The sequence below is a fragment of the Lissotriton vulgaris genome, chromosome 5 (assembly GCF_964263255.1).
Source record: "Lissotriton vulgaris chromosome 5, aLisVul1.2, whole genome shotgun sequence".
In the NCBI taxonomy this organism is placed as follows: domain Eukaryota; kingdom Metazoa; phylum Chordata; class Amphibia; order Caudata; family Salamandridae; genus Lissotriton; species Lissotriton vulgaris.
The window spans coordinates 973,514,755-973,541,581 of NC_141693.1; the positions used below are offsets into that span (position 1 = coordinate 973,514,755).

The 26,827-nt window shown below is 40.8% G+C and overlaps 1 protein-coding gene across 1 annotated transcript in view; it reads right to left on the minus strand.

The window, feature by feature from the left end:
* DOCK1 (dedicator of cytokinesis 1) overlaps positions 1-26,827 on the minus strand; it is a 1,358,032-nt gene that overhangs the window by 198,244 nt on the left and 1,132,961 nt on the right. Inside the window, exons 39-40 of the mRNA XM_086922569.1 lie at positions 16,179-16,268; positions 12,270-12,374 (exon numbers count right to left, since the gene is read on the minus strand). Coding sequence (XP_086778695.1) covers positions 12,270-12,374; positions 16,179-16,268 — 195 coding nt within the window. The remainder of the gene's footprint in view (positions 1-12,269; positions 12,375-16,178; positions 16,269-26,827) is intronic.

The window sequence follows — 26,827 nt, forward strand, 5'->3', positions numbered from 1 at the left end:
TCCGAGGATCTGTGTAGCCGCGCTGGAGCTAAGGAAGGGTAACAAATTAAGAAACCAGTTCCCCCCTCGAGGTGCAATAAATTTAGAGAAGGTATTTATTGTATGTAAATAACTGACCCTTGTACTTTCTGCACTTTCAGTTTATTTTTACATATTGAATTTTTAAACTGCTTTGTTGCATATGTGCTTTTATGGTTTGAATCAAAACCGAAATAAAGTCTCTATTGAATTGAATTGAATTGACTAACTGACATCACATCAACAGTTTATGATAAAACTACTTGAGGTTATGAAGAGCACTCTGCTGCCAATAATGTGGAAACTATTAGCATACCAGTGTAAAGGAGATGGGACTTGCCAAGGAAAGGATTTCTATGAATGTCTATCCATCATATAGGTGGGAATGAGCACTTGAACATATTTCTGCTTTATCAAGCATTAATAAGGTAAGTTGCACTATCCAGTAGGGAATGGAGCCAACCCACGGTTGAGGCAAATATTCCGTTAAAAAATATGATCTCTTGAAAAGTTTTTTAAACCAATTCTTTTTGCCCTTGTCACAGTTCTCTTGAAGTTTTTGGTTGTAGTTTAACTGGCATGAGCTCTCCAGTAGCCCAGCCGTTAACTGCCATATCTGATCCTGGGCATTATCAAGTCTTTTTGACCTCCGGCTATCCAGAAGCAGATTCCTCTAATGAGAAGTCACTTCTCCCTTTCAGAGTTGATAAATTGTTCCAGTGTACCATGGCATGAAACAGGTGATGGAGCATGGACTCGTGAAAAAGAGACTTGCTTGAATGGAATTTTCTCCAGTTACCGCTATCCCGGATTAAAACCTGTATTGTGGAAATAACATGCATTTACACAACATTTAAGTATGAGATTGAAGCTTGCCTATGTGTCTTACTAACCAGTAACTCAAGAGTGATGCTAAAACGGCCGCTAACCGGAATTCTTCACTGCGCATGCGTCTACTGCATCTACCTAGTATGGAGTATCTATGCTTGGAGGGAAACTTTCTGCACTTGCGCAGTAGTTGATAAAATGGCTGCTTGAAACTCACATGCTTGCCTCCTGCTTGCTGAAAAACTAAACCCAGTTATTATACTAATGCTAATGCAGGAATAATAAGTAAATGGGATTAGAGTAGAGATAGGTTGTAACAGTGAAACCATTTATTTTTGATTTTAACATTTGTCTTTTGATTTTTTCGATAGTGCTTGTTAGGGGCTGGAGTCCTGAACCACAGTCTGGTCCCTCTCGTTCTACCGCACATGCGCAGTGAACTCAAACTGAAAGACGTGATGCTAACTTGAATTTCGGCCAAGGCTGCAAGTGACTACTTTCAAGGGAACCAGAAAGACAGTCCAATGAAATGCATGAGAACTACTGTTTTTCTCCCTCTAATATGTGACAATTACATTGTGAATTCTGGTGGGAATAAAAACTGATGAATAAAACTTAAGGGTGGGATTTTAAACAAAGAGCTGAAAGAAAATAATGGGAAATAAGCATGGTGTGATGAACACCTCCCCTTGGCGGTCCAATCAGAGTTAGACGTTTCATAAATTTGAAACATTAATGGGTGGTACAAGCATACAGAAGGTGTAATTGAGGTAGCATTAGTTAGTTAGTCGAGACACCGGGATGCTGTCCAAGAACACAGAGCAGTCCCAGACGGAGATACTGAGAAGAATCGAATTGCTGAACCAATTATCTTAAGCAATTTAATTTAGAAGATCGCGGAAGAATCTCGAGGAGGAGTTGGTTCTCACACCATTCTTGGTAATTATAAATATATCTGTGTATGCGCTTATGTGCTTTTCTCTCTATCCTCTCTAGTTAATGCAGTGTCATTGTAAAGTATAAATGAATGCATTTGATTGATTGTTTGAATTTTCCTTCCTGTGAGAGACGGAGCCTCTTCTGTACTGTGAAAGTAGTTCACATGAATTAATCTGAGATAAAAGTTCAAAATACATCCCGACTCTGTGATCATTTCCCATGTGTAAGTATATTGAGATCTTATGTCATTTCACCATCAACTAGTTCAACTAATGGTCCATTGACTAGAGGAAAGAACTTTTTGATCAGTGAAAGATTAGTTAGGAACAAGAAATAACTAATCTAGAGAATTACAAAAACATGACCCCTGCGGATATTACCAGTGTGATGTGAATGAATTTTATTGGCCCAGGTGAGTATGTGATGTTGAATTACCGGTTGCTGGTAACCCGCTGGATCACAGGCACCACCAGTTTCAGGAAATAGCTCCTAGAGGACACATATTCAGATAAAAGTAGGTAAACAGAATTGTCTTTGTATCCCTTTCTCAGTCAAGTATTGTTGCCTTACGTAAATCAACCCTCTTCGTGAAGACATTTGAGCGCTAGTGGGCTAATCATGGGTTTTTAAAATAAGAAGTAGAATGCCATTTTCAGGTAGCCCGGATTCAAAATATCCCACATTCTCTAGACTCACTTTCATAATTGTGCAATGTGGTTCCTGAGCTTCCTCTCAGGGTAACTTCCAGAGGACACCAGAATTCTCCCAGAAAAGCTTGCAAGTTTAAATGAAACATGAAGGATGGCACATTTTTCTAAGGAGCTCTATACTGTACTTCAACTCTACCGACTCCAGCTACGTCTGATGGCACCATCTCAATATCTACCATAGTAGAGTTGGTAGAGGCTGCAACGTAACCTTCTGGAAAAAGAGCTAGCTGGTGGCAGAACTATTCACTGGGAAAATATCTAGGTAGGAATTATGACCCATTGTATCCCTAATCTCCCAGCTATTGTTTATGTCCCATTCTATTGTAGGCTAGCATTTGACTTCTGCAGAGTCCTTAACCCCTTCGAGGCTGATGACGAGCTGGGCTCGTCATGGTGTAGCCTCCTCAAACACTGATGACGAGCCCAGCTCGTCATGAACAATGGGTTTTTTAAAAAGTCAGCATAGAAGGAGAATCAACGCAGCGCGCATGTGGTTAAGAAGTTGTGGAGGAGATAATATATCCACCTGTGGGAATCATGAGTATCTCATTAATTCTCTTAAACTGGATCAAGAATACAAAAATCTTATTCTTATAAATACTAAAACGTATATAGTAAATGAAATTAGGTTTTTATCTTTTGAGGTCAAATCAATGTTTTATGTAAAGGCCCCAATGGCTATAACTGCATGTTACAGTTCCAATGAATAACACAGATATTTTGAGATCACGCTTGAATAAATAATCTCTGATGTCTTGGTAGTGATGAGTGAAACAATAAAACAAGGTTTTTGGATTGGTGGCTTATCCTGGCAGACTTTACAATTCAGTAAACGGAGAGGTGCTTACAGTTCTTCTGTGTCAAGCTAAGATCAATACTTCCATTTTCAAATTATAAATAGCTAACCTGTCATCACCTTCTAGACTGTGTACTGCTTTCTTCATTCCAGGAATTCACAAGCAAGCCGAGGCTGAAGTTAGGGACATCTGCTGTCAACAAATGCAAAATCTCTGCTAATGAGGAACGCTCAACGGCGACTTTGCAAATGGCCATTGAGTTAGTAGTGTCACTAAAAACTCATTACATGCGACTCTGGTGAACTTTCGCGATGACTTGAGTTTCATTCGAGAGAGCACGCCTGCTAGATTTTACTGTAGGTTCATGTTTCATCTTGTAAAACAAACACATAATCAACAAAGAATAAACATGAAAAATACGTTTTTATTGTTTAAACTAGAAAATTCATTGCCCTGGTGTATTTTTCTCCTATAAAAGTCATTGTGGCTTGGTTTGCTTCAATGTGCTGCCATCTGTGGTCTTGATGCCATTTGTGGTTTAATTACTACTTTGCATGTTGTGTGTGACTGACTGCTCTTTGTATTAGCCAAATTGTTTTTATGTGTTTCTTTGGTGGGAGCTGGCTGTTTTTTGTGGGATTTGCTGGATAGGAGGAGTTCCGTTTCGTTTGCATGCTGCCATATGGCTTTCTGAAGTTCACTTCAACAACATATAATATTTACTTAAAATAAAATGAAATCAGACTTCAATGAAGAAAAAGCGATTACGGCGGATGTGGGACATTTTTGTCAAACGCTTTACTTCAAATTAAATATTACAAATTAGGTGAAAAGATAGACACAATATGATATGGAATCAGATGATTAAAAATATATTTTCCAGAAATGTGTATACGAGGCTGAGCCCATTATTGAAGGACAAAACATAAAAAAATGAAACTGTAGGCGCACAGAGGGCATTTTCCACTAATACGAATGTAATATGCTTATTGGAAACGTGGATTAAAAACATGATGACATCACACATTTCCGTACACAATATTTAGAAAGGTTGACATAATTATAATAATCCTTACAGGGTAGGTACCTTTTAAATTATGAAAAACATTTTGACACAAATCTTGATGTCACTAAAGAATTAAACAGGCAATAGGATTTGTCAGCTTCACTTGCTAATGCATACCACAAACTGACCCTTGACAAATGACTCATGAAAGAAAATATAGAGCTTGCTCCAGTAACAAGAAATTATTCAGTTGTGAAGGGAAAAAAACAGCACAATATTAATAATGCTGGAAAACTCTTTCGCTTCTTACTTTGCATTATACACTTTTTAATATACAGATAGCTCAGTGCCTCAACTGGAAAATTGTATGCTGTACTTTGAGAACAAACCCTGAATGTAAATGTCATGGCTGGCTCAGCGCCCAGAGCATGCAAACTCTTGTTGTAAATTCAAGGCAGATTGCTGCTGCTCTTGCAATCCTAGCATGATTAATCTTCACAGAGATGCATGCACCAGGGTCAAAATGCTGCCAGCAGCAGCATAGCACGGATGCCAGGGGCCCTAATGCAGGCAAAGAAAACGCGCCATCATCCCCTGCTGACATGTAGCCATAATTGGGGTGCATATGCAGTAGCAGCTGGTAAAGAACCACAGTGGAGAGGCTTGGGGAGGTGGTGGGGGATAAAAAATACAATTAAAAAAAAACATTTACCACTTCGCGACTCCCTCTGTCGTCCCTCAAGGGCGAGAACCAGGAAGCAAGCAGGCTCCCTCTCCTAAGCCTTACAGCGTTGTGATTGGTCTGAGTGCCAGTATTCGGCGCTCAGGAGGGAAATGGGAGGCTGGGCACGTTCCTCACCAGGCAGTGCATTACAGCCTGGTGGAGAACATGCCTTGACATGCGCATTACTGTTAAGCCGGCCCAAGACGGCTGGCCAAATGGTTATGCATACTTTGAGTATGTAAACCACTCCTCCCACCCTGTGCCTCCAGCCCCGCCTTGCCCTAAACCAGCCCCAAAACTACAAAAAATAAAATAATAACGAAGTTATTATTTTATTTTTCCTGCTCTGAGAGAAGTGGGGTTACGTTCCTCCGCCTTAGTGGAGGAGCCGCCCCCGTGCAGATGGCACCTCAGGCCCCTGGGCCCAGGTGCAATGCGCTGGCTGCACTTATGCCAATTGTTGCAAGAGGAAGAGTGCAACTTAAAAAAAGTCACATGTTTCACACAAATACGAATTTAAAGCGCTTATCCAATATGCTGTGGGTTTGTCAGATCTCTATTGCGACTAGACACAGCTCTAATTTCATCCGTTAAGAACATTTCTTAAACAAAATGATTTATGTATACTGTCATTAGTGGTCATTTTAAATGATTTGTCACAGTAGGTTACATAGAAGACTTCAATGTAGTAAATTTAATAAAATCACAAACCACCTAAGCCAGATCTTCACATGCATTTATTGGCTGCAGGTCCACAAGTGACACCAACTGCACTTGAATTAAAAAGTTCTGCAGAATTTGAGGAGGTATGGATGTTCCAGATGCATCAACCTACTGGCTGTCTAGCTAACGGGACAGCTATTTTACATCTCAACCTGCCCACCTTCGGCGAGTGACAGCCACCCTGGGGCGTCTCGCGCTTGCTCACCTTCTACAGACTCTGGTTAAAGGTCAGATATAGAACCGAAGTGATCTAAGCAAACAGCATATAATTCGCTTTTTTACACAGCGCTGTAAGCAATAGAAGTTAGTGTTCACTTATTTTGCCAGCCTATAGGAGGAAGAAAGGATAAACATTGGATTCAAACGAACCTGACTGATGAATGTTCGACTGACTGAGCTATCACTCCAGCACTCAGAAAAATAGATTTACTGTGGATAAAAGAGCTCGACACGAGAGATTCCACATATAAAGACAATATTATTTTGTTAAATATATCACCCAGTGTTCATTGTAAATAAAGAGTCAAATGCTTGGCTAACTGATGAAATAATGCTATTCAAGGTTTAAAAAATCAGGAGCCTCCAGTTGAAACTGGGAGCGTTACACGCCAAGCTGTCATAAAAGGTTGATAGATATGCAGCTACTATGCGCAAGGCTGTCCCAGGTCTATGTAAGACCCTTAGACTTGCTCAGTGGACAACAATAGGACAGCTAGAAGAGCTGTGCAGAGAATGGAGAATGTACAGACAATGGCAGGCAGCACAACTGTGCTAACCAGGACTGTATCTCACACTATGAAGCAGATACACTGCCACACAGAGTAGCAATCACGCTGATTTCTCATTGGAGAAAGATCCCCTTCCCTTGTGGACGACAAAGACAGGAGGCCACAGAAAAGCACACAATGCCCAACAAACTACTTAGAAAATAACACAGGCAAGCTCTTTCAAAATGAACAGGAGCCGCAAATTTTCCTCTAGCATTACAGGATGTACACAGGGCCAACTCTCCTGTAAAAAGAGGTAAGTCAAAAGCCTTACGGTGTTAAAGTGGTGGTGAGGAATTACGAGCAACAATTTTGAAAATGGCCACGGAGGAGTGAGGTGGAGGAAGGAAGGATGGAATTTCAATTCACGTGTTGCTTTGAAACACTAATATTGGCTTAAGCCTTAAAAGGGAATAAATTGAGGACAAATGACGAATGGATAACATGAAAATGCTGCTAAGTATAAAGAAAATTTGCAAGCTAAAGAAAGGGACACCAAGTACGTGTTTTAAAAAAATAATAAAAATATTAATCATGGATCATTCAATCACCATCAACCAAGAGTGCTGCAGAACAGAACACAAGTATTTGGATGGAATATGTTTGTATTAACAATTGCAATTAGTGGAACAGTATGAAATGAGACAAGGACCTTCTGCAGTCCGTTATATGAAAATAGAAGAGGCCATCAGTTTTCCTGTAAATTATGTTACAATGTAGCGTAAAAATCCAAACAGCTGAATAAATATTGACATTTCAGCACAGAACGGCTTCGTAGGCAAGTGACACAGGAATCGTCCAAAGAGCCCCATATTTTTCCGGCCGTCTGAGCTTTCTTTGTTAACATGTGCCCTGCCTGCATTCATAGCCACAACAAGAAGTTATAAGTATTGGGGAAGCTAGTTTTAAAAACAAATCTCAACTTCACATGAGACTGGAAAGTCAGTCTAAGAATCAATTAAAACTTGGAATGATAAAGAAAGTTTGAGGGAGAAGAGACCATCATATCGATCATAACACAAATAACAGAAATTACTACTGACGAAACGCAATAAATACCCTGGAATAAGAGGAAGAGTAGAATTCACACACAGAAGGTAAAATCCACCTCCAGTGAGAACAAGTACTAGCAATGTTCATGTAACTGTTGCTAGAAGGATCTACTAGCTGCTGTGGTGTGGGAGGTTGCACACAGCCCCACTTGGTATTAGGGTAAAAAATCACAGAAAAATTAAATTGTGGTGCTTTCCTTTGGGATAAATTGTCACCAGATAGGTGATAGCTCCCGTAGTATAGTTACAGGAGATGTCTGGGGAGGATGTCAGGAAGGGAATTTTTATTTAACTTTTATGAAGAAGCAACAATACTCCAGGTCCTGTTGCTCACCAGGCACATTATCATTACAGCTTACACAAATCATTCAATGCAGTGTACTGCTCATCAGTGGCAGTTAACTCTTGAGGTATCAACTAAAGACTGAAGAGTTAAGTGGGCTTCTCCCAATGCCAGCAGCTTGAGATAAAGAGGAACCTTTGACTGAAGTGAAAACCCACTAGGAACCTGGATTGGTGTTTACCAAGGACTACACCAACCTGGAACATACAGCAGTACTGGAAATGGAAACTTATCCGTATACATATTACATAAGCAGCAACTGCATTGTACAGACTAAGGAGTTCATTTGGTATTTGGCAGGCGGACAACAAGCCAGCAATGTCAGCTGCAGCTCTGGCCTCCACTAATTTAGAGGAAACTCTTCCACCTGCCTGGTGGGGATCGCTTTGCCTGCAAAGGGGAAGTTTTTTTTAATAAAACCAGATAATTAGTGGCCAGAATGTACAGAGAGATTTCTCCCTGACCATTGGGTCATTTCTTCTTTCCTTCACCCAGTTCCATTATGCCTCGTTTGGTGGACCCTGGCAGGGAAAATCAGTCACGCCACCCTGCTTCAAATGGTGCACAGTGATTACCCTAGTGACCTTATAGACCTTTGGTGGATGGACCACAAGATCAAGCGTTTCCATCAACAGAGCTGGATGAAACTCCACCAGTGCAAAAATGGGATTCCCCAATTTTAAAGGAATACATTCGGGTTAGGCATATTGAAAAGTCAGGCAATACATAGGGTGGTGCTGGAGACACTGGTGTACCATTGGGCAGACCGTAACATATGTTGTCAAGGTTATGTATAAAATTCCACAGTCTAGGATAGGAGTAGAATTTGCAGGGGAAAATAACCACAACAAACATATTTGTTCTTTAAACGTTAATTTGTTAGCCAACCAGAGTCACAAACAAGCTAACCGTAACTATAATGTTGTCATGAGAAACTCGCAAAGGCTTGACTTTCGCATACTACAGCGTTTTGATGTGAATAATATCTCCTAAAATGGTTCCCACTATTATTGCATTAGTGAACAAAATAGAGCAGACTGAACATAATGATACATGTATGGCAATGACTGCACATTACAGTAAGCATAGCAGACACAAAGGAAAGCTTCAATGTTTTGTTGCACAGTTTCAAAGTTCTGAGGATTAAATGCTTTGCTCGTTTTGTTGATGGTACAAAGCAGTCCCTTCCATCCTAACACAATTTGGAAGCAGCAAGAAACAAACACTGGCAATTTGCAAAACTGTAAAAGCCACATGAAGTTTACAAGCATTGTGGACGTTCAACCGATGATGGAAGTTTTAGACTATTTCCTAATATGCTACACCAAAAGTGATTTAATAATCCAACAAAAACCTTGATGTTAGGTACTCATACTGAGAATCGAGAACCCCCGATTCAGCTAGTAAAGAAGGTTACTGGCAGAATTGGATTTACCTCTTTGCTGGAACAGCACACTCCCACATTTTTTTTATTAGAAAATTCTGGTGGAATTTGCCCGATGAAAAGGGCCCTAAATCTGGGGAAAATACAGGGCAAACAGTAAAAAAGACTGTTTCCTTAGTGTATTTCCTGTTCCTAAATATCAAACTGATAAGGGTGCAGCAATACTCCACCAGAGATTTACTGCAGGCATGGTAAGTTGAAAAATGCTACATTTAATTCACCTCAAATAATTTTTACATCCTTTGATTGATTTACAAGAAATTACAAAATTTAGGTGGGCACATTTAGCGATGCCCACGTTTCATGCACATTTGCTTAGCACCCATATAGTTATAGAAAATCTGAAAAACAGCTATTTCCTTTGGAAATAAAACTTAACCATAACTATGATTAGGTTTACAATCAATAACTCACACAACAACGATGCAAACCACTTCCACACAAAATGCAGTGCTCATGACTTCATCCTAGATGGGAAAGATTACAAACGTCACAAAGAATGTTATAAATGATATTAAATATCACATTACCTTGTATTGTATTGTATTGTAATTGTATTTATATAGCGCTTACTACCCCTGATGAGGCGTCAAAGCGCTTTTTCGGCGAGTAGCACGCTACTCTGGGACCCTTGGAGGATTAGTGTAGAATTAGTATAGTGAAACATGCAAGTACATTTTAAGTGGTGGATAGGTTAGTCAGTTATTTGGATTTGGAATGATAGCAGAAGGATAGAGGAGGACAAAGGTTTGTATTTATATAGCGCTTGTTGACGCACGCTATTCAGGAAGCCTACAAAGGATTAGTGATGAATTAATATGGTGAAATATGAAGTAATTTCAGTGGTGGATATTAGTCAGTTACTTGGAGTGAGAAGGATAGCGGAGGGATAACAGGGGAAGAAAGATTTGCATTCATATAGCACTTGTTACCCATGATGGGTGTTGAATCGCTGGCACGCCACTCCGGAACCCATAAAGAATTACTGTTGAAAATTAGTATAGTACAAAATATGAAGTAATTTGAGTAGTGGATGTGTTATTCAGTTATTTGGGTAGTATATTAGGTATATTAGTATAGTTTAATATGGAATTTGAGAAGTGAACATGTTAGTCTGTTAATTTCGATTGAAAAGGATAGTGGAGGGATAAAAGAGTGAAATATTTTTTTATTTATTTAGTCTTAGCAATAGGAGGAGGCTTTTGGATAAGTAAAAAGAAGTTTTGGAGGGGAGGACTCAGAGGAAAGAGTTTAGAAAGGTTTGTTTTAGGGGATCGGTATAGTAAAAGAGGTATCAGATGATGCAAGGAGGGGTAGAGTAGGAGAGAGTCTAGAAAGGGTTATTTTGGCAATCATAGTAGTGGTATGGGGTTTGGGATAAATGAGAGAGTGGATGTAGAGGATATATTGATAGATGTATAGGATGAGAGAAAGGGTAGTGCATTGGAAGGAGTAGTAGAAGAAGTTTGAGATGAGTCAGAAGGTTGGGCTAGAAGATATATTGAGCGAAGTATAGGCTGAGAAATAGGGTAGTGCATTGGTGGTTTGAACATTTAATTATTCTATGCTTTTAGATGTAGTAACTTACTGGTATACATATTGTGAGACTATAAGCATTGCGTTTGTTGTGTGCCTTATGGTTTGCATGAGTGTTGTATGAGTTATGGATTATGGGGCTAACCATAACTTGTGAATTTCAGAGGTTTTTCGGTTTTAATTCAGATCTAGAACTGTAACTTTATAAGTGAATTTCTGAGGGTTTTTCAACATAATTCAAGGTAGTATAACTACAACTAAACATAACTACTCTTTGACAATATTTGCAGTGATGTGTTTTTTATCATGTACTAAAGCCAACAGTTAAGCACAGATTCTGTTCCCAACACCTGCGGAACACATAGGGGACTTGGCTGTAGGCCTAATCCGCTGTGTGCGGCCAATCCCCTTCAGCCATGCGTTGGGTACATTTTCCACAGGGCCTAGCTTTCAGGCAGGCCCAGTGCCCAACTTTCTGTCCAACCTTTTCTGTGCATCGCCTTCTGAAAGCCAAGAGTAGGATGATCTATTTTTTTTATATTTTTGGACCCTTGTTGGTGAACTCACACCAATTAGTGGGCCCAGTAACAACTCCCCAAACACTGCGGGATTTCCAGCAAGGTCCCCCAAATCTGTGTGGCGTTTCAGACAGTGATCTAGGATTGGCAAACCTGATTAGTGTCCAACATGGGACCAGGAGCGGATGCTGGGGTCTTCTAGACACTTAGGCAGTTTTCACAGGGCAACCGTTTATGGATTACCCCCATTTCAAAATTTACTTTATTTATTTTAAAATAAGGGGGTCTACTGTCCCCCCCACCACCACTTCAGCCAAGGGGTCAGAGAAAGCTATATCTACTTCCTTAGGACCCTGCTTTGTGTTTGTAGACCCACAGTGCAATGACAGGAGAAAAATAAAACTCTCTCAACCAGAACTGATCAATTTTTGAATGATGTGTTGACCCATGGTGTGCAGAGCCAAGCACAAATTAAAGTTCCAGAGATCTCTAACTTTTTACCCCTTTCACGTCAACCTTAAACATGTTTCTGTAATGCTAACTTTGCAAACACTACTATACATATTCACACAAAACAAATAAATGGTATTTTCTTGAGTAAAGTTCTAGATTTGGTGTAATTCCATTTAGCTGTTTATTCTTTAGAGGAGAGCAAAGAATCCTATGGAAGTTGAAAAGGGGAAATTCAAATTCATCCGAATTCTACAATCCACTTGCCTAAGATATATTCATTCCACAACGTTTTTATTTAATGATTAGCATTGTTTCGTAACATTCAGCATTTCAGTGCTTTACTTTTGATAACTCCAATTAAAACACACTCTACAAACATTTCCGCAATATTCAAATACTTAAAATACATACCCTGAGAAAAGTAGGAAATCCTTGACCAAAATAGCCAACAGCAAAGTAGTCTGGTTTAGGTCTGATAACTTTCACAATACTTTCATAAAACTGTGCTTGTTTTTTCTGAAAAAAGAAGAAACACTCATTTAGTTAATTCAAGTTTCATCATGTTCACAGTTTACCCTGCTACGTTATATCCCATCAAACTTTTGTTTTTGCCCCACAAAATGTAATGTTGACTCATATTTTCTCGATGTTTTATACAGCATTATAGAATATGTGGTTTAGCGACTAAGCTGCCAACTTGGAATCTGGCTTCTAGTCATAACTCCTGAGCATCTCACTTAAACTCTATATACATAAAGTTTTAAATATTTGACATGTAATGTCGCTATGCAGCAAGATTGTGCTGTACAATAGAGAGCCCTACAAACCTACAAAAACATGCATATATTCTGGCACAGTTATCAACATGTATTATTTATTATAATGGGCAACAAAGCATTCATGCATGAAGGGAAAATTAAATGAAGCTAGGTTTTAATAGAGAAGGCTTAAATTGGTTAATTTAAAAGGTTATAAAAAGAGAATAAAATGCATCACGTTAATACGAAGGGATTGTGATTGGGACAAAGTGCAGACAAATGAAAGCATTTTTAGGGGAACTTTATTAAAATCCTATCTAATTTTCTGAACTAGAAGGTGAGATGAAAAGGATGCAAAGAGTGGCAATTTCCCTAATGATTTTGCTTGCAAACTCCAAACTAAGTCATTTAAACAATTAACTGCTTTTAAACATAAGCATGCTTTTCACATTTTCTACTGTTAGTAACAGGCTATTTGTGCTTCTCATTCACTGTTAACACGTGGCAGTCTTGAGTTTTCAGTGATTAGTATTAAAAAAGGTAGTTGTCCACCAGGGCAGGCAAATGTTGAGTGCTAACTATTTATGTGATATAATTTGGGTCTTAGTGCGTTTGTGTCACGTTTGAAATCCTAAGTAATTTGGAGAACTAACACCACCATACCAAGGACAACACTAAGAAGCCATTTCTTATCGTTCGGCTAAACTAACTTAGCCTTATCTGGTGTAGGACAGCACCCATATACATCTTTACTCACACAGTTCCTCTGACTGAAGGTCGAGAAATATCAGTGCTGAGACATATTCTTTATTTTCTAAGACGACTTTGAGGATACTATTAGGTGCAATTTTAGAAAGCATAAGCGCCAAAATGGCTAGGCTAGGTCATATGTCAGTAATTTGAAGGAAACAGAAGAAAGATGAACCATTCTACTACTTTCGCCATGTACAAATAGTTTATGAATTGCAGTCACTAACTGTCAGAGAGCAGTAACACATTTTGTAATTTCATAAATAAAAATAATCACAACTTTCCATGGGTAATCTCAAATACTCTATTCTCTAAGGAACCAAAATATAATTATGTCAGCGTACATCTGCTTTGAATGATAGACACTGTGGTCTGAGATAGAAACATCAGTGCATAGGAATAACTATAACAATGCCATTAAGACACACAAAAGAAGTTGTCTAGAATGATTATTTGCAAAGTCTCTGAGAAAAAGCATAACACCTGATTTTGGGGAAATATGGTCATTAATTAACAATGATATTCAAAACAAATACAAATAATTTAGGATATGTGTTGCTGATAGATATCCAGGTGTGACCAAGTTATAAATCTGTGGCTTTTGAAATATTGTGAAATCTTTATGTATGATGCATAAAGCTTTCAAACACCAACAAAATTAAATTGCTATCATAGATGTTAACAATGCATTTCAAAAATCAAGATGAATTCATTTGAGTTACATGAGATAGTGATATATTATTTATCTATAAGCCACCCGCATGGTCAATCCTCATATTGTGAAAGTATTGTCAAGCGCTGAGTTAATTGATTTATTTCTCTGCATGGTTAATGATTAAATATAACTTTTTTTGGGTAAAAGCTATATGATGACATCAACAACTGGGTGAGATTGGTGAAATTCCATGGTGACATATTTGCTATGGCTAATAACCTGCTTACATTCATTGAAACATTTAACAAATATTTGTTAAGCAACACTGTTTTCTCTTAACTCTGAAATATAAATATGACTCATTGATTTCACATCTTTGGCAAACAATCTGTACAGATGATTACTTATACACAGTACTATACAGGAAACCTTTCTGTCTAGACTTGAGGTCATGCCAGCCTTGAATAAGAAGATTGATGCTGGTCAACTGGATAATGAGTTTCAGGCAGGTAGTAATGCTGGTCACCAAAACCTGTATAGTAAACCGCACAGTCCATAATCTTTTAGTTAATAAAGCATCCCTTTCTCAGTCAATCCCTCCTTTTTTGACTTCAGCCTTAACATTTGAAACGGTCAGGAAATCAATGCATTTTTACCCAATTTAATAGCTTTTAGGAAGCAAATACAATAACTGTCTCAATTCTATGAAACAAAGAGCACGGGGATGAACAGGTTAAATTATAAGTAGATACAAAATTCCCTTTATGGGACTTTGTTCTCTTTGTTGTTGATGTTTTACATATCAAAGAGATGCAGACCACCATGTGCTGGTGATCACTGACATAAAAGTAGCCATACTTGCTGAAACTCAAGAGGCTAAAGCTAAATTGCAGGTGAAGTGAGACGTAAAAGTCCATACTACTTTAGCAGGTACAAAGAAGATTTGAATTCATATGTAATAAATACCATTTACAAATATTAAGCAATGTCATTTTAATAGGGGCTGATGCATAATGCAATACAATAACCCAGGACTCAAGATGATAAGTATGTATTTTTCCTATTTTTTTCTTTTTTCATGTGATTTTGCCCTGGCTTAGTGCATCAGGTTGGAAGATACTGTCTAAGTAATATAGGTAGAAAAACAGTATTTCATATTTTAGTTGAATGACAAAAACTTCATAGTACCACTATGTGCAGAACGGCAACTGCTATGACTCAGAGGATAACGTTTTAGTCAATTGTTCTTGAGTTAAAGAGTTCTAAAAATGTAAAGTGAAGAATTAAACTGATATCTTATATGAAAAACACCGTTAATGTTTTAAAGTCCATGAAATGTGTACATAATGTAAATAAATTCTGCAATATATTTTTATTTACAGGTATCTTAGAATGAATTGCAAATAGTATTATTATTTATACGTTTTGATAATAAACAAAAACAAACAAGATTTAAAAAAAGCATCTAACAATCCTTTGACTGTTGTGGTCCTGGCAAAACTATTCCAAACTCCAGTCTTATTGCAGCAGCTTCTGCAAAAATACACTCTTTGTTCATGGGATGGCAGAAGAAAACCTCAGTGCTAGCTAGCACATCAGCATAAAGGGGGAAAGGGCGCTGTTTTCCTAAAGTACTAGTAGTACAATAGATTTGTGTCCCCATATAATGCATTAAAACACTTAATTCAATTAATAGATTCCATAGTCTTCTTTTTTTTAACCTTTCCTCATAAACCGCCAACAGACTCCTTTATCAACGACTATATTGAGCCAATTTTAAGATTTCACTTTCGCCGATTTGGGACCATCAAATCAAGAGCAATGCAATATTGGTCTTGCCCCAAAAGATTTTGTGTCTGACTTACATTCATGCAGCTGGGTCTCATTCAATTGGCAAAGTTCACACAGTGCATCTAGTAACCTCAGGAGACCTACGGATGCAATATTCAATCGTAGGTATCATTAGCAGACAGGAGTGCAGGGATGGGTCCTCATCCTGGCTTCCAGGAAAGACCTTCCCCTCAATGATTACCTCCAGCAAGTCCTAAAAAACTCACTGCTCATTAGTCAACTGACAAGGCAAAATGCAGAATAGTGAAGGAAAATGTACACTTGTGTATTGCAATTCACATTTCAGCCACATTCAAAGAAACTTACCAGCAATGCACTGAGCTGTTCATAGTCAAACATTTCATTTTCATACTGTTCCGCAAGTTGTTTGCCTAAAGCGATGGCTTCTTCCCACATCTATTTATAGGAAGAAAAACTAAATCAGAAATGTACACTTTATGGAAATGATCAAATTACTAGGCCAGTGAACATTAAGAAATTACAAACAATCCACATTTCACAAGGGATACAAAGTTTGGTTTGAAGTATAATGAATTAAATCTTTGATATAAATCAGCTGCTACTATTTTATGTTGAAGTCATCAAATAGCATCTTCTGTATTTGCAAAAAAAGATTTTGTGACTGTAAGAAATTGGGCTGTTGGTGGATTGGGTCTGAGCCCTCATCAAGCAGAAATCACAAAGCAATCAAGATTTCTTTTATAAATAAAACAAGACCAAAACAACAAAGATCCAACCAGTAGAACCAGATATATGCAATTTTAAATGGTTAAGTGAAAATTGCATCAAAAAGCACAATGCATCAACTGTGGCTATCTGTTCGCTCCAGAATGGGATAAATTTACAAGTTCAGACTGATCGCGACTGTGCATGGGCCAGCTACGGGGACCCAGTTAGTCCCACTGAACGGGGTACTTTAAATCCTGGTTTGCGGAGCTTTGCGAGGATCTTCGTCGAAGATGTGTCACACAGCTGATGTATTGGTTCTGCGATGCCGCGAGGCTGGAGTACGAGGTGCTGCGTTGTTGTAAAGCATCGCTTCAATTAAGGCTTGCAATGCAAACTCTGGCATTGGGCATTCGTCGTGCAGTTGTGGCGATGCGCCGGTTACGAGGCGCTGCGTTACGGATTCCGTCGTTGTCATTAAGGCTGCCGTTTTTGAGTGATGTAATGGCCTGCACCAAACATGGATCATGCAGGTTTGGTTCCAATGTGCTTTGATGCAGGTCTTTACAATGAGTCCAATTCACCCAGCATTGGTGATGGATCAGTAATGCTTGGGGTTGTGCCTTGCAGCAGAGGAGTGTGTCAGTTCCCCTGGATCCACAAAGGCTGGTGGAGCACCTTCGACCCACTTCCAAGACTCCAGGAGGACTGGGGTGGTAACAATTGGCAGGGTAGACTTTTCAAGATTGCAATTTAGAATCTGACTTCAACATAAGTTAGGATTTTCCATTACAGTTCCAAAGACACCGAACATGAATTGGCTACCTGCTCCCATTTGGAAATTACAGCTTATTAAAGGTATTAAGGTAACTCCAATACTATTCTATGGGAAAGATAGAGAGGTAGGCCTTGCAGTAGTGAAACATGAATGTAAGACTTTTTCACTACCTGGACAGGCAAAACCTAAAATGTATATATCCGACTTTTTAAATAGAATGTACCTGCCTTCTGGGCTGTCCGGGGGGGTTGGGATGGTGGGACTCATATGTTTTAAAAAGGAAGGTTTGAGGTTGCAAAGGGTTTATTTTGACAGGACAAAATGTCAGTTTAAAACTCCACACAGGCTGCAATGGCAGGCCTGGACATGGTTAACCCCTAAGTGTGGGTGTCGGCTAATGGGCAACACGTGTACTACCTCCCCAGTGTGTCTGTCTGCAACTGGCCGACACTGTGGAGACATTAGAAAGGCCCCTCTGGTGCACAGCACCAGAGGAATTTCTTTATTCAATTTTAAACCCAGGCTTCTAAGCAGAAGCTTTCCGAACAGCAAGTCTTTTTTATTCTCTTAGTAGAATGATGATCGGGTCATAACATTAAAGTGAAAATAAAATGAACCGATGGGTTCCCATTAACCTGGGTTTTATCTGTTCATATTGCGGGCACTGGTCCCAGCCATACATGCTGCGCAGTGTTTTTATCAGCACAAGTGGGGTAATGCTGGGGGGTAAGGACTTTGGGGGTTTCTGTGAATTGCGTAAGTTTTCATAATAGAAATGTAAGGAACCCTGGTGCGGGATGAGCTAGGGCACAAAATCCACAGCTACCCGCTATGAATAAAATTGGTCGATTTTGAGTGGAAAAATGTGATGTATCCAGGTTGCGTTTTCGGATGGTTCCTATTGTGGGCACAAGGCCTACCCACACAAGTGGGTGCCATTTTTATTGTGAGACTTTGGAGAATGTTGGGTGGAAGGAGGTTTGTGCATCCTCACAGATTCCAGAAATTTCCGTCACAGAAATGTGAGAAGGTGTGTTTTTAGTAAAAGTTTGAGGTTTACAAAGGATTGGGTAAAAATAAAAACATTTGGTGAAAGCCATGCAAGTCACCCTACCCTGGATGCTCCCAGGTGTCTAGTTTTCGAAAATGTGCACGTTGGCTAGGTTTCCATAGATGCCGGCTGAGCTAGGGCCCAAAAATCACAGCTTTCCATCTTGCACAAAAAGGGCCAGTTTTCTGTGGAAAAATGTCATGTGTCAATGCTGTGTTTTGGGCCCTTTTCTCCCACAGGCACTAGACCTACCCACACAAGTGAGGTACCATTTTAATCAGAAAATATGTGGGAGCATAGAATATTAGAGCATTTGTTATTACCGATTTCACTGCATTTGTGCCTTCCAAATGTAAGCCAGTGTGTACAAAAGAAGACATTTTGAAAAATACCCTCTAAATCGTGTGCTAGCATAGGTAGTCACAAATTTAGAGATGTACAAACAACCATTGCTCCTAAACTCTTCTTCTTGTGCCCATTTCAGAAATACATAGGTTTCCTTGAAAATTATTTTTCACTCTACATATTTCACGATAAGAATTATTTTTTACTCGATACACAATGAAAACCCATTGTGCCGTGCAGCTCAGTTGCTAGCTCTGGGTACCTTGGGTTCTTGGAGAACCTACAAACCTTATATATGCCCGCAATCAGAAGGGTCTAACAGATGTAACGGTATATAGCTTTTGTAAATTAACTATTGAGAAAAAAGTCCTAGCTGTTAAGGGGTTAAAGTGCTTCTTTAAGGGATAGCACGGGAAACATCCATTACCACACGGCCATTGCTTTACATCGCGGGTATTACAACACCAGTCGTTACAACGACTTGCGCTGGATGGCGCTCTGACTGGTGTTGGAATAGTAAATCATACTATTCCTAAGTCCGGAGCCCTCCAGCGCAAGTCGTAACGACTTGTGTTGTAAAAACAGCGATGTTACGTATCGTGATCATTTTGATCACGTTGTAACATCACATATTCGGATAGCACACTCAGTGCTGCAGGTCCACTAGAACCATTTAATTTACAGGACCTGGGTACAGGTAGTGCCACCTTACTAGGGACTTACTGGTAAATTAAATGTGCCAATTAAGTATAAGTCAATTCTACAGTGTGTTAAGGAGAGAGCATAAGCATTTTAGCACTGGTTACCAGAGATAAAAATCCTCACAGTCCTGAAAACCAGCAAAAATGTGTTCAGAACTCAGGAGGGCGAAGGCAAAAAGTTTGAGGATGACCCTGCAGAAAAGGCCAAGTCCAACAGTGACAGACTGTGACAAGAATCACTCACTGGAAATTCAAGTTGCACTTTCTTTAACATTGAACTTCTATATAAATGTATGCATTTTGCAGTAAAAAAGTGATTTCATCTATAATGTTGCTATGTGAAAAGATGAATGCACAGCAACACTCAATATGAGCTCATATTCAATCACTCTTACAAAGGGCTATGTTGACGGCCTACACATGCAAAATGTGTTCAGGTCTAAGAGGGGCAAAGTATAATATATAGCCTTTCATATTATTTGCAAAAGTCTCCAACTGCAAATTATTTCCATCAGCCTCTGTTTTTCTCCCTGTCTTCAGCTGAGAAACCTCCTATGTAGCCGAAACAAATCGAAATTACTTTACAATACCAAATTACAATCTGTTCAGCGGCAGTCCCAAGCCATCAGGGTCAACAAAACAGAGACCACAGTGATTCGATTTATAAGAAGCAAGAAATATCTTGGTTCTTAAAAACCTTGTACCTGCCTAGGCTGTTTATTTACTGAAGAACAACATTTCAATCCGGGCTCTACCTGTTATTGAGCACGAACTGCATGCGCTGTAGAAGAGTTTTCACTGTGGTTTGGGATGCGATCTGAGTAATTACCAGTGACTGAGAATAATTCAAGCATTCAGCCCATCACTTTTTGTATACTTTAGTGTGTCACCATTAGAGGGACGTGTATGCCCAGATGTGAGTCCCATGCGCCACTTTTTGAGGTGTCATGGTATGCAAAATAACGATGGGTTGGGATGTGGTTCTGAGTACTTACCAGTGGCTGAGATCAAGTCAAGCATGCCGCAAAGCCATCACTTTTTGTATGGTTTAGCCATGGATTCTGCAGCACATTAGTCCTGTTTTAGGTTATGCAGCAGCTCAACATGTATTACAGGCCTTTTATGGTTCCCTATCTCCAATTTCACCAGTCAAATGAAGCACAACGCCAATACATAGATGTCAATGACCAAAGGATGCCTTTTCATATGATGTCATTCAGCGAAGAATCTTCAAAGAGTTTGTGATGTAATGTCAACTACCCCAGAAGCAGGATTGCACAGTGCAAAACCTGTGGGCAGTGAAGTAAATGGAGTAAAAGCTATATTTGTTGTCAAGAGAATGACAGAAATATTGCTATTTAACATGTTACTTTCATTGGAAACAATGGTGTACAATGCTTGCACTGTCACCATACCCCATTCCAAAATAAGTACTGTTAACATACCCTAAAATGCCCTGCTGACAAGCAGTACTACCAAACATATTGTTGATAAATTATTTTTACTTCTGTGGCACTCCACACCACTGCTTGCTACACATAGCACATAACCTCATTTAATTTTACAGAAACACATCTTGAAAAGAAAGCACACTGTTGATAACCAAATAAATGCAAAATTTCTGATTTTAGCCAGCTTTGCTGTTAGACAGTGGAGCAGAGTGATTTTAGGCTCCACCTTCTATACATAATGTATGTTTTTTCATGTGATTCATATATTCAATGTTGGCCAACATTCATTAATTTGCATTCTATTTTAACACGAATTGTATTAAGTCTGGATTAATTAGCTTATTGAGAAGTTACACTAAGTTGAATGATAATCATAATCACCTTGTTTACTGAATGTACTCACTTAATGACAAAAATTGTTTGATTCCTAGGGATCAATACAGTAGCTGTTGTGGCATTAAAGGCCTACTGAGAAACATCTAAAGGTATTAGGCACTGCCAACTCAGCCAGGAGAAGGGCAATGGCTTTGTGAGTAACAAAGGACTAAAAGCATTTCAAACAGAGAGACCTGTGAGTGATATTTCTCTCTCTGACCCAGGAACAGATATCAGAAATATTGCTGTAGGGTGAAGCCCACTGTAGAAGTCGTGTTGTTGGTAGCAAAGGAATGTCTAAGTGAAGCAGTTAGGGTGAGGCCAAATACACACAATGTCCAGAGGTCACATTCGTCTACTTGGATTTTCAGAGGCGGGTGAATGATGCTTAGGTATCAAGATTGCACCCATTTATTTATGGTGTGCCATAAGATGGCGTATATCCAAGAGCATTACGTAATATTAAGAAAGATATAAAGATGCAGAAAAGGTCATTCACAGCAATGAGTTTGTTTTTTAATGTATTCTTTTCAAGTCTGCCCTATTCAAATTATGCATTTTACAAATGGCCCATAATCTTAAAATTGGATTGCAATGTTTCCCTTGTAATAGGATTTTACTGTAATTATATGCATAATATTTTTATTATTGGGGTTTTCAGACAATCCTCTTCGTTTATTGATTTGTTGTTGTGTCATTCACATTTTTCTTCCACCCACTACAATTAACAGCAATGGGTCAGACCATTTCAGTCATTGGCTAACTTCACTGAGGCTGACGCATTATGTCCTTTCACAAGAATGATACACACACTGACACAAAGTAGCTCCCTTAGCTGCCATTTAATATAATGTAAAATGTGTATTTTGAGACCCCAAAAATATTTTTGCTTTTAGCCAAGGTTTTTTTGTATATAGGCAGGGGCCTGGCAGCTTCCCTAATAAAAATGTTTCACAAAAGCATGACAAAAAAATAAGCACTGACATATCCAAGAGACAGAAAGTCAAACTGAGACATATTGGCTTTGCTAATTGTAGGAAAATGTATCTTTATGCATGATCATCTCCATTTTTTGTGGACTGATGCTGAGGGTTTTCTGACTGTGTGCACTGGTACTCAGTCAACCAGGCCTAGGTGCATGTAGTCTAACCCCCTAAAACATGTTGAAATAAAAGTGTATCCATGGCCTGCATACTAGTTAAATGTCAATAGTGGACCGCAGCACTTATTGTGCCACCACTCTACTGACAATGTGAAACATGGCTCCGCTCCTGCTACTGTAGCCTGCCTATGAGTTTTTTAATTTGCAATTCTACCGGTCAATTTAAACCCTTTTAAAAAGGTCAACATCTTCCTTTTAAATAATTATGAGTCACCCCATATATAGGCCTTATCAGACCGAAAGGCAAGGTGCATTTTACTTTATAGTAGGACTGACAGAAATGTAATGTTACACATGTCCTAACAGCAAAAAGACCCTCAAAGCTATTTTCACTGTAGTTTGGCTGGCTGCTCCATAGGAAAGCACTGGGTTACATTATTACAATGGATAATGTTAATTTTGGTTAAGAAACAGCTAGAAATCTAATTGAAGTCTCTTTTCATCAGTTATTTCAATGATAAAATCGAATTTGTGAGCTATTCAGGAAAACGTACTTGGGATCAGGAACTTGACTAACTTCAAGAGCCCTCCTCTGTCACAAGTAGAGGTAGCTAACACCTGGGCCAGCGCCTTCCTTTGTTCATCTACTCAGAGACACTAATCCCAGTGGGAAGAGCTGGTTTAGAGTGACCAAGGAGGTGGAAGGACTGCTCAATATCATTACCACACCTCTGGGTGGGTACAATGGCTCTGCACAGAGAGAGAGAAGAGTTCTGCCATGTTGGATATAGGTTGGGAGGAGCAGTGTGGGATTATTTACTGAAAAGCAAACATGAACTGCTGCAAATGTGGGTAGGGTTACACCTGGGGCCTTTTTTCTATTCGTCAGGGACAGGCCAGGAGTCTCCCCCATTCACAAGCTAGAGTCAGGCCATCATGTGGCTTCCATTGGAAGACATCAGAAGGACTGCACCTGCTGTTGACACCTGTGAGTAGACGTGAAAGGATGGACCTGCACCCAGTTGGACCCAGGACAAAAGAAATGGATTTCAAAAGACAGTTGGATGACCTCCTGTGAGGCTACAGCACCTCTAAAAGTTTCAAGAAGCCACTTTTATATTGAAGAGCCCAGCAGATTAGTTCCATCTGAACCTGACCTGGATCCTGCTGATGGCTTCTGCTGGTGTGTGTCTTGACTCCCAAGTGTTGTTCCTGAAGACCTCTAAAATCCTGAAAAAAACCTGGTACTTAGAAACTTTTTGGCTCCAAATATCTCTTGGGGGACCGGGACACACCTGGCAAGTCAATCCAATGAAGGTGTGTTGTCACTGGGCCAAAGATTCAGGTTGCTCCTATTCTAAGCTTTCTACGCCGCAAATCCATTTCAGTGGGATGACGCTGAGAGGGTATTCGGCATCGTGGAGCCCTATTCAGCTTGCAGCCTTGTTTTCCTGGAGGAATCCAAGTTTTAAAAAAGTGACAAGGGGCCTGATTAGGAGTTTTGCGGTCTTGGAGCAGGCACCACTATGGGATCACCAAAGTCTGTTCTGGCACGACTTGGACTGTAAAGTCTATGCCGTGCAGGAAAGGGGGTGGCTGCACAAAAGGGGCACAGCATCCCATAGTCCTGAGGCAACAGGGGCCTCCCTTTGTTTCCTCACTGCGACAGGTTTCACGGCAGCCTCACCGCCATGAAAATGAAACCTGTGGCGTGAGGAAACTCCTAATATGCTTGATGGTGCTGAAGCTGCACCACTAGCAAATTAGTGGTCACTGACTGTCGCGCCACCGCTGTAGGATCCACGATGCCGGGCAGTTGCTGCGGTTCTGTGGCGGTCCCACTGCTGCATTTGTAATGCAGCAGGTGGACCACTAATCTGGTGGTCCAGGGACCGCCAGCACAGGTTTGGTAGTCCATGGACCACCAAACTTGTAATTAGGCTGTCAGTTTTGAAAGTAGAAATCTTCACCGGGCAGAGGCGTCAAAAGAATTCAGCCAGTGAGTAACCTTTCTTCTTCATGAAGTTTTCCTTTCTCCCACGCTGAGCTTTCGAGCAAAAGACAACAGCTTCACCAGCACCTCGTTAAAAGGCTATCCGGCCTCATGGAGCGCTACTTGGCCACAGCGTGCCACTCTGAGGATTTTTGACTTCTATTTAAGAAACTGAGTCCAAACATCCAGGTCATACCTGGTTTCTGTATCTGACCCACACTTCATTGTGGTCAGCCTTCAATTGTGCCTAGGTCCGCAGTTGGCGCTTAAAGCTTTTGGCACTATTTATTTTAAAATTCACTTTAAAAATTTTAATTCATATCTCTAATTCCCCTAATGGGATTTTTGTTGCTTTGGTGTGATTTTGTTTATTGTATTATTCCCTATTCTTACAAATTGGAGTGAGATTTTATTGTGTTGTGTTTTTGACTTTTTAAATGTTTTGGTACTTTTAAATGCTTTACATCTTTTAATAAGTTAAGCCTGTCTGCTCGGCGCCATAACTACCAATATACGAGCTCAGGTTTCAATTAAAGAAACCTTTACTAGACCGAACAAGGATAGTAATAATATTACTTGAGGGGGACTACCATTCTCCCCAAATATTGACCCACTTTTTCACAGCAATGCTTATTTATTTTTAATTATACAAGGCTAGTGTGACACATTTAGGTTTTTCTGGGCCAGACGTAAAAATTAGACTTAGCAATGTAATTGAATTACACGATTGTTAAAGATACTGCATATACTACATGAAGGGCAAAGCATTATCCTGCACAAGAACCACGTTGTATTTCATTTGTTAAAGAACGCTGTATTCGACAGATGGATGTTAACGGGAAAGGTTGGTCTGATTCAAAGTTCTATGTTACAGATCTCTCACACAGAAACACACTCCTTAATACTAGGTAAATTACGGGGGCAGGGGGGGCGGAGCTAGCCGGCGTCAATGGCGGACGCGTAAGAGCGGAGCTCCGAGCCAGCGCCGACACCTATCCGGCATAGATCCTCTAAAAGCAGTGCCACACACCAATATTCAGCGGGCGTCGTCCCCACTATCCCTAACGGACCTCCGGCTGCAATTTGGGCGGAATTCGGGCTAGGGAAGCCCTACTTTGCCAGACTACCCTACTGACGCCGGACCAGGCCCGAATCCCCGGCCTTTCCTAACTGGCGAGGCCGAGCGACGTCACCCGACGTGCGGCAGAGGCGAGCGGACGGCTGGGGGTCGGACGACGCTCACCGGAGGCTGGCCCACCGAAAGCCCCACGCCCTGGAACCACGCACCGGAGGTGCTGACTCACACCCGTGAGCCGGTGGGAGCGACGAGGGAGGCACCGGTGCGCCTGCAGGGCCGGTTGCGGACCACGTGGTGACCACAGTGCACCCCAGAGATAGGATTGGCCTGGGCCCCAGACGGACTTCCATCCCCACACCTGAATTGAGCTGGGCTTGTTGAGGGAGCGAGCAGCCTCCAGAGAGCTGGGGACTCCCCCCGCGAGAACGGACTTCTGCTGCTGCCCTGGGCCATACTGGAGGTACTGGAGGGCGACCTACCGGCCATTCCTGAGGACATCCACGAGCGTCAGTGGCAGCACCGGGCCCCAGCAGGCCGCACTCCTTACGCAGCCCTGCCTACAGCACCACTGCAGCCACTCACTGCCATCGAGGGTGCACGCACGGAGCTCTGGCACACAGTGAGGCCCCCGTCAGAGAGGGCCACTGCCTCCCCAAAAACTTCACGATGGTCAAGGGAGACCGGACGCAAACGAAGCTGACATTCGAGCAGCGTAGGCGGAAGGAACCAGAACAACCGGCAGCCCAGTCTCCGAACGCGGCTAGTGACCAGAGTCCCTCACTGTGCGCCGAGATAAAAGAGATGCTTACCACTATGGAGAAGGGGCTGCAGGAGGGTATGTCGGCCATTGGAAGCAAGATTGATGCGCTGGCATATCGGATGGACCGGATGACAGAAAGAGTGGACAAGCACGCGGAGAGGCTGGACATGGCAGAGCGCCGACTCACTGAGGCGGAGGAGGCGCAGACCGAGTGGGACTCTGACCGTAAACAATTTGGTAGATTACTTCAGGTCATCCAGGAGAAGTCGGAGGACTTGGAGGCGCGTTCCCGGCGCTCCAACATCCGCGTCACGGGTGTGGCCGAGTCGACCCAAACGGGCAAAATGGAACTGTTTATTGAAAAACTCCTGAAGACGTTGCTAGGGGACGACACCTTCTCGCCAATGTTTATAGTGGAACGCGCCCATCGCACCCTCGGCCCGAGGCCTCCCCCGGGCGCCAACCCGAGGCCGATTATAGCGAAATTGTTAAATTACAGGGATAGAGACGCTGCCCTCAGAGCGGCCCGTGAAAAGGGCAAACTACAGTACGAAGGAATGGACGTATCGCTATACCCTGACTTCACTTCGAAGGTCCAGGAGGAGAGACGGAGATTTGTTCCATACAAACAGCAACTCAGAGACCTGGGCCTGGA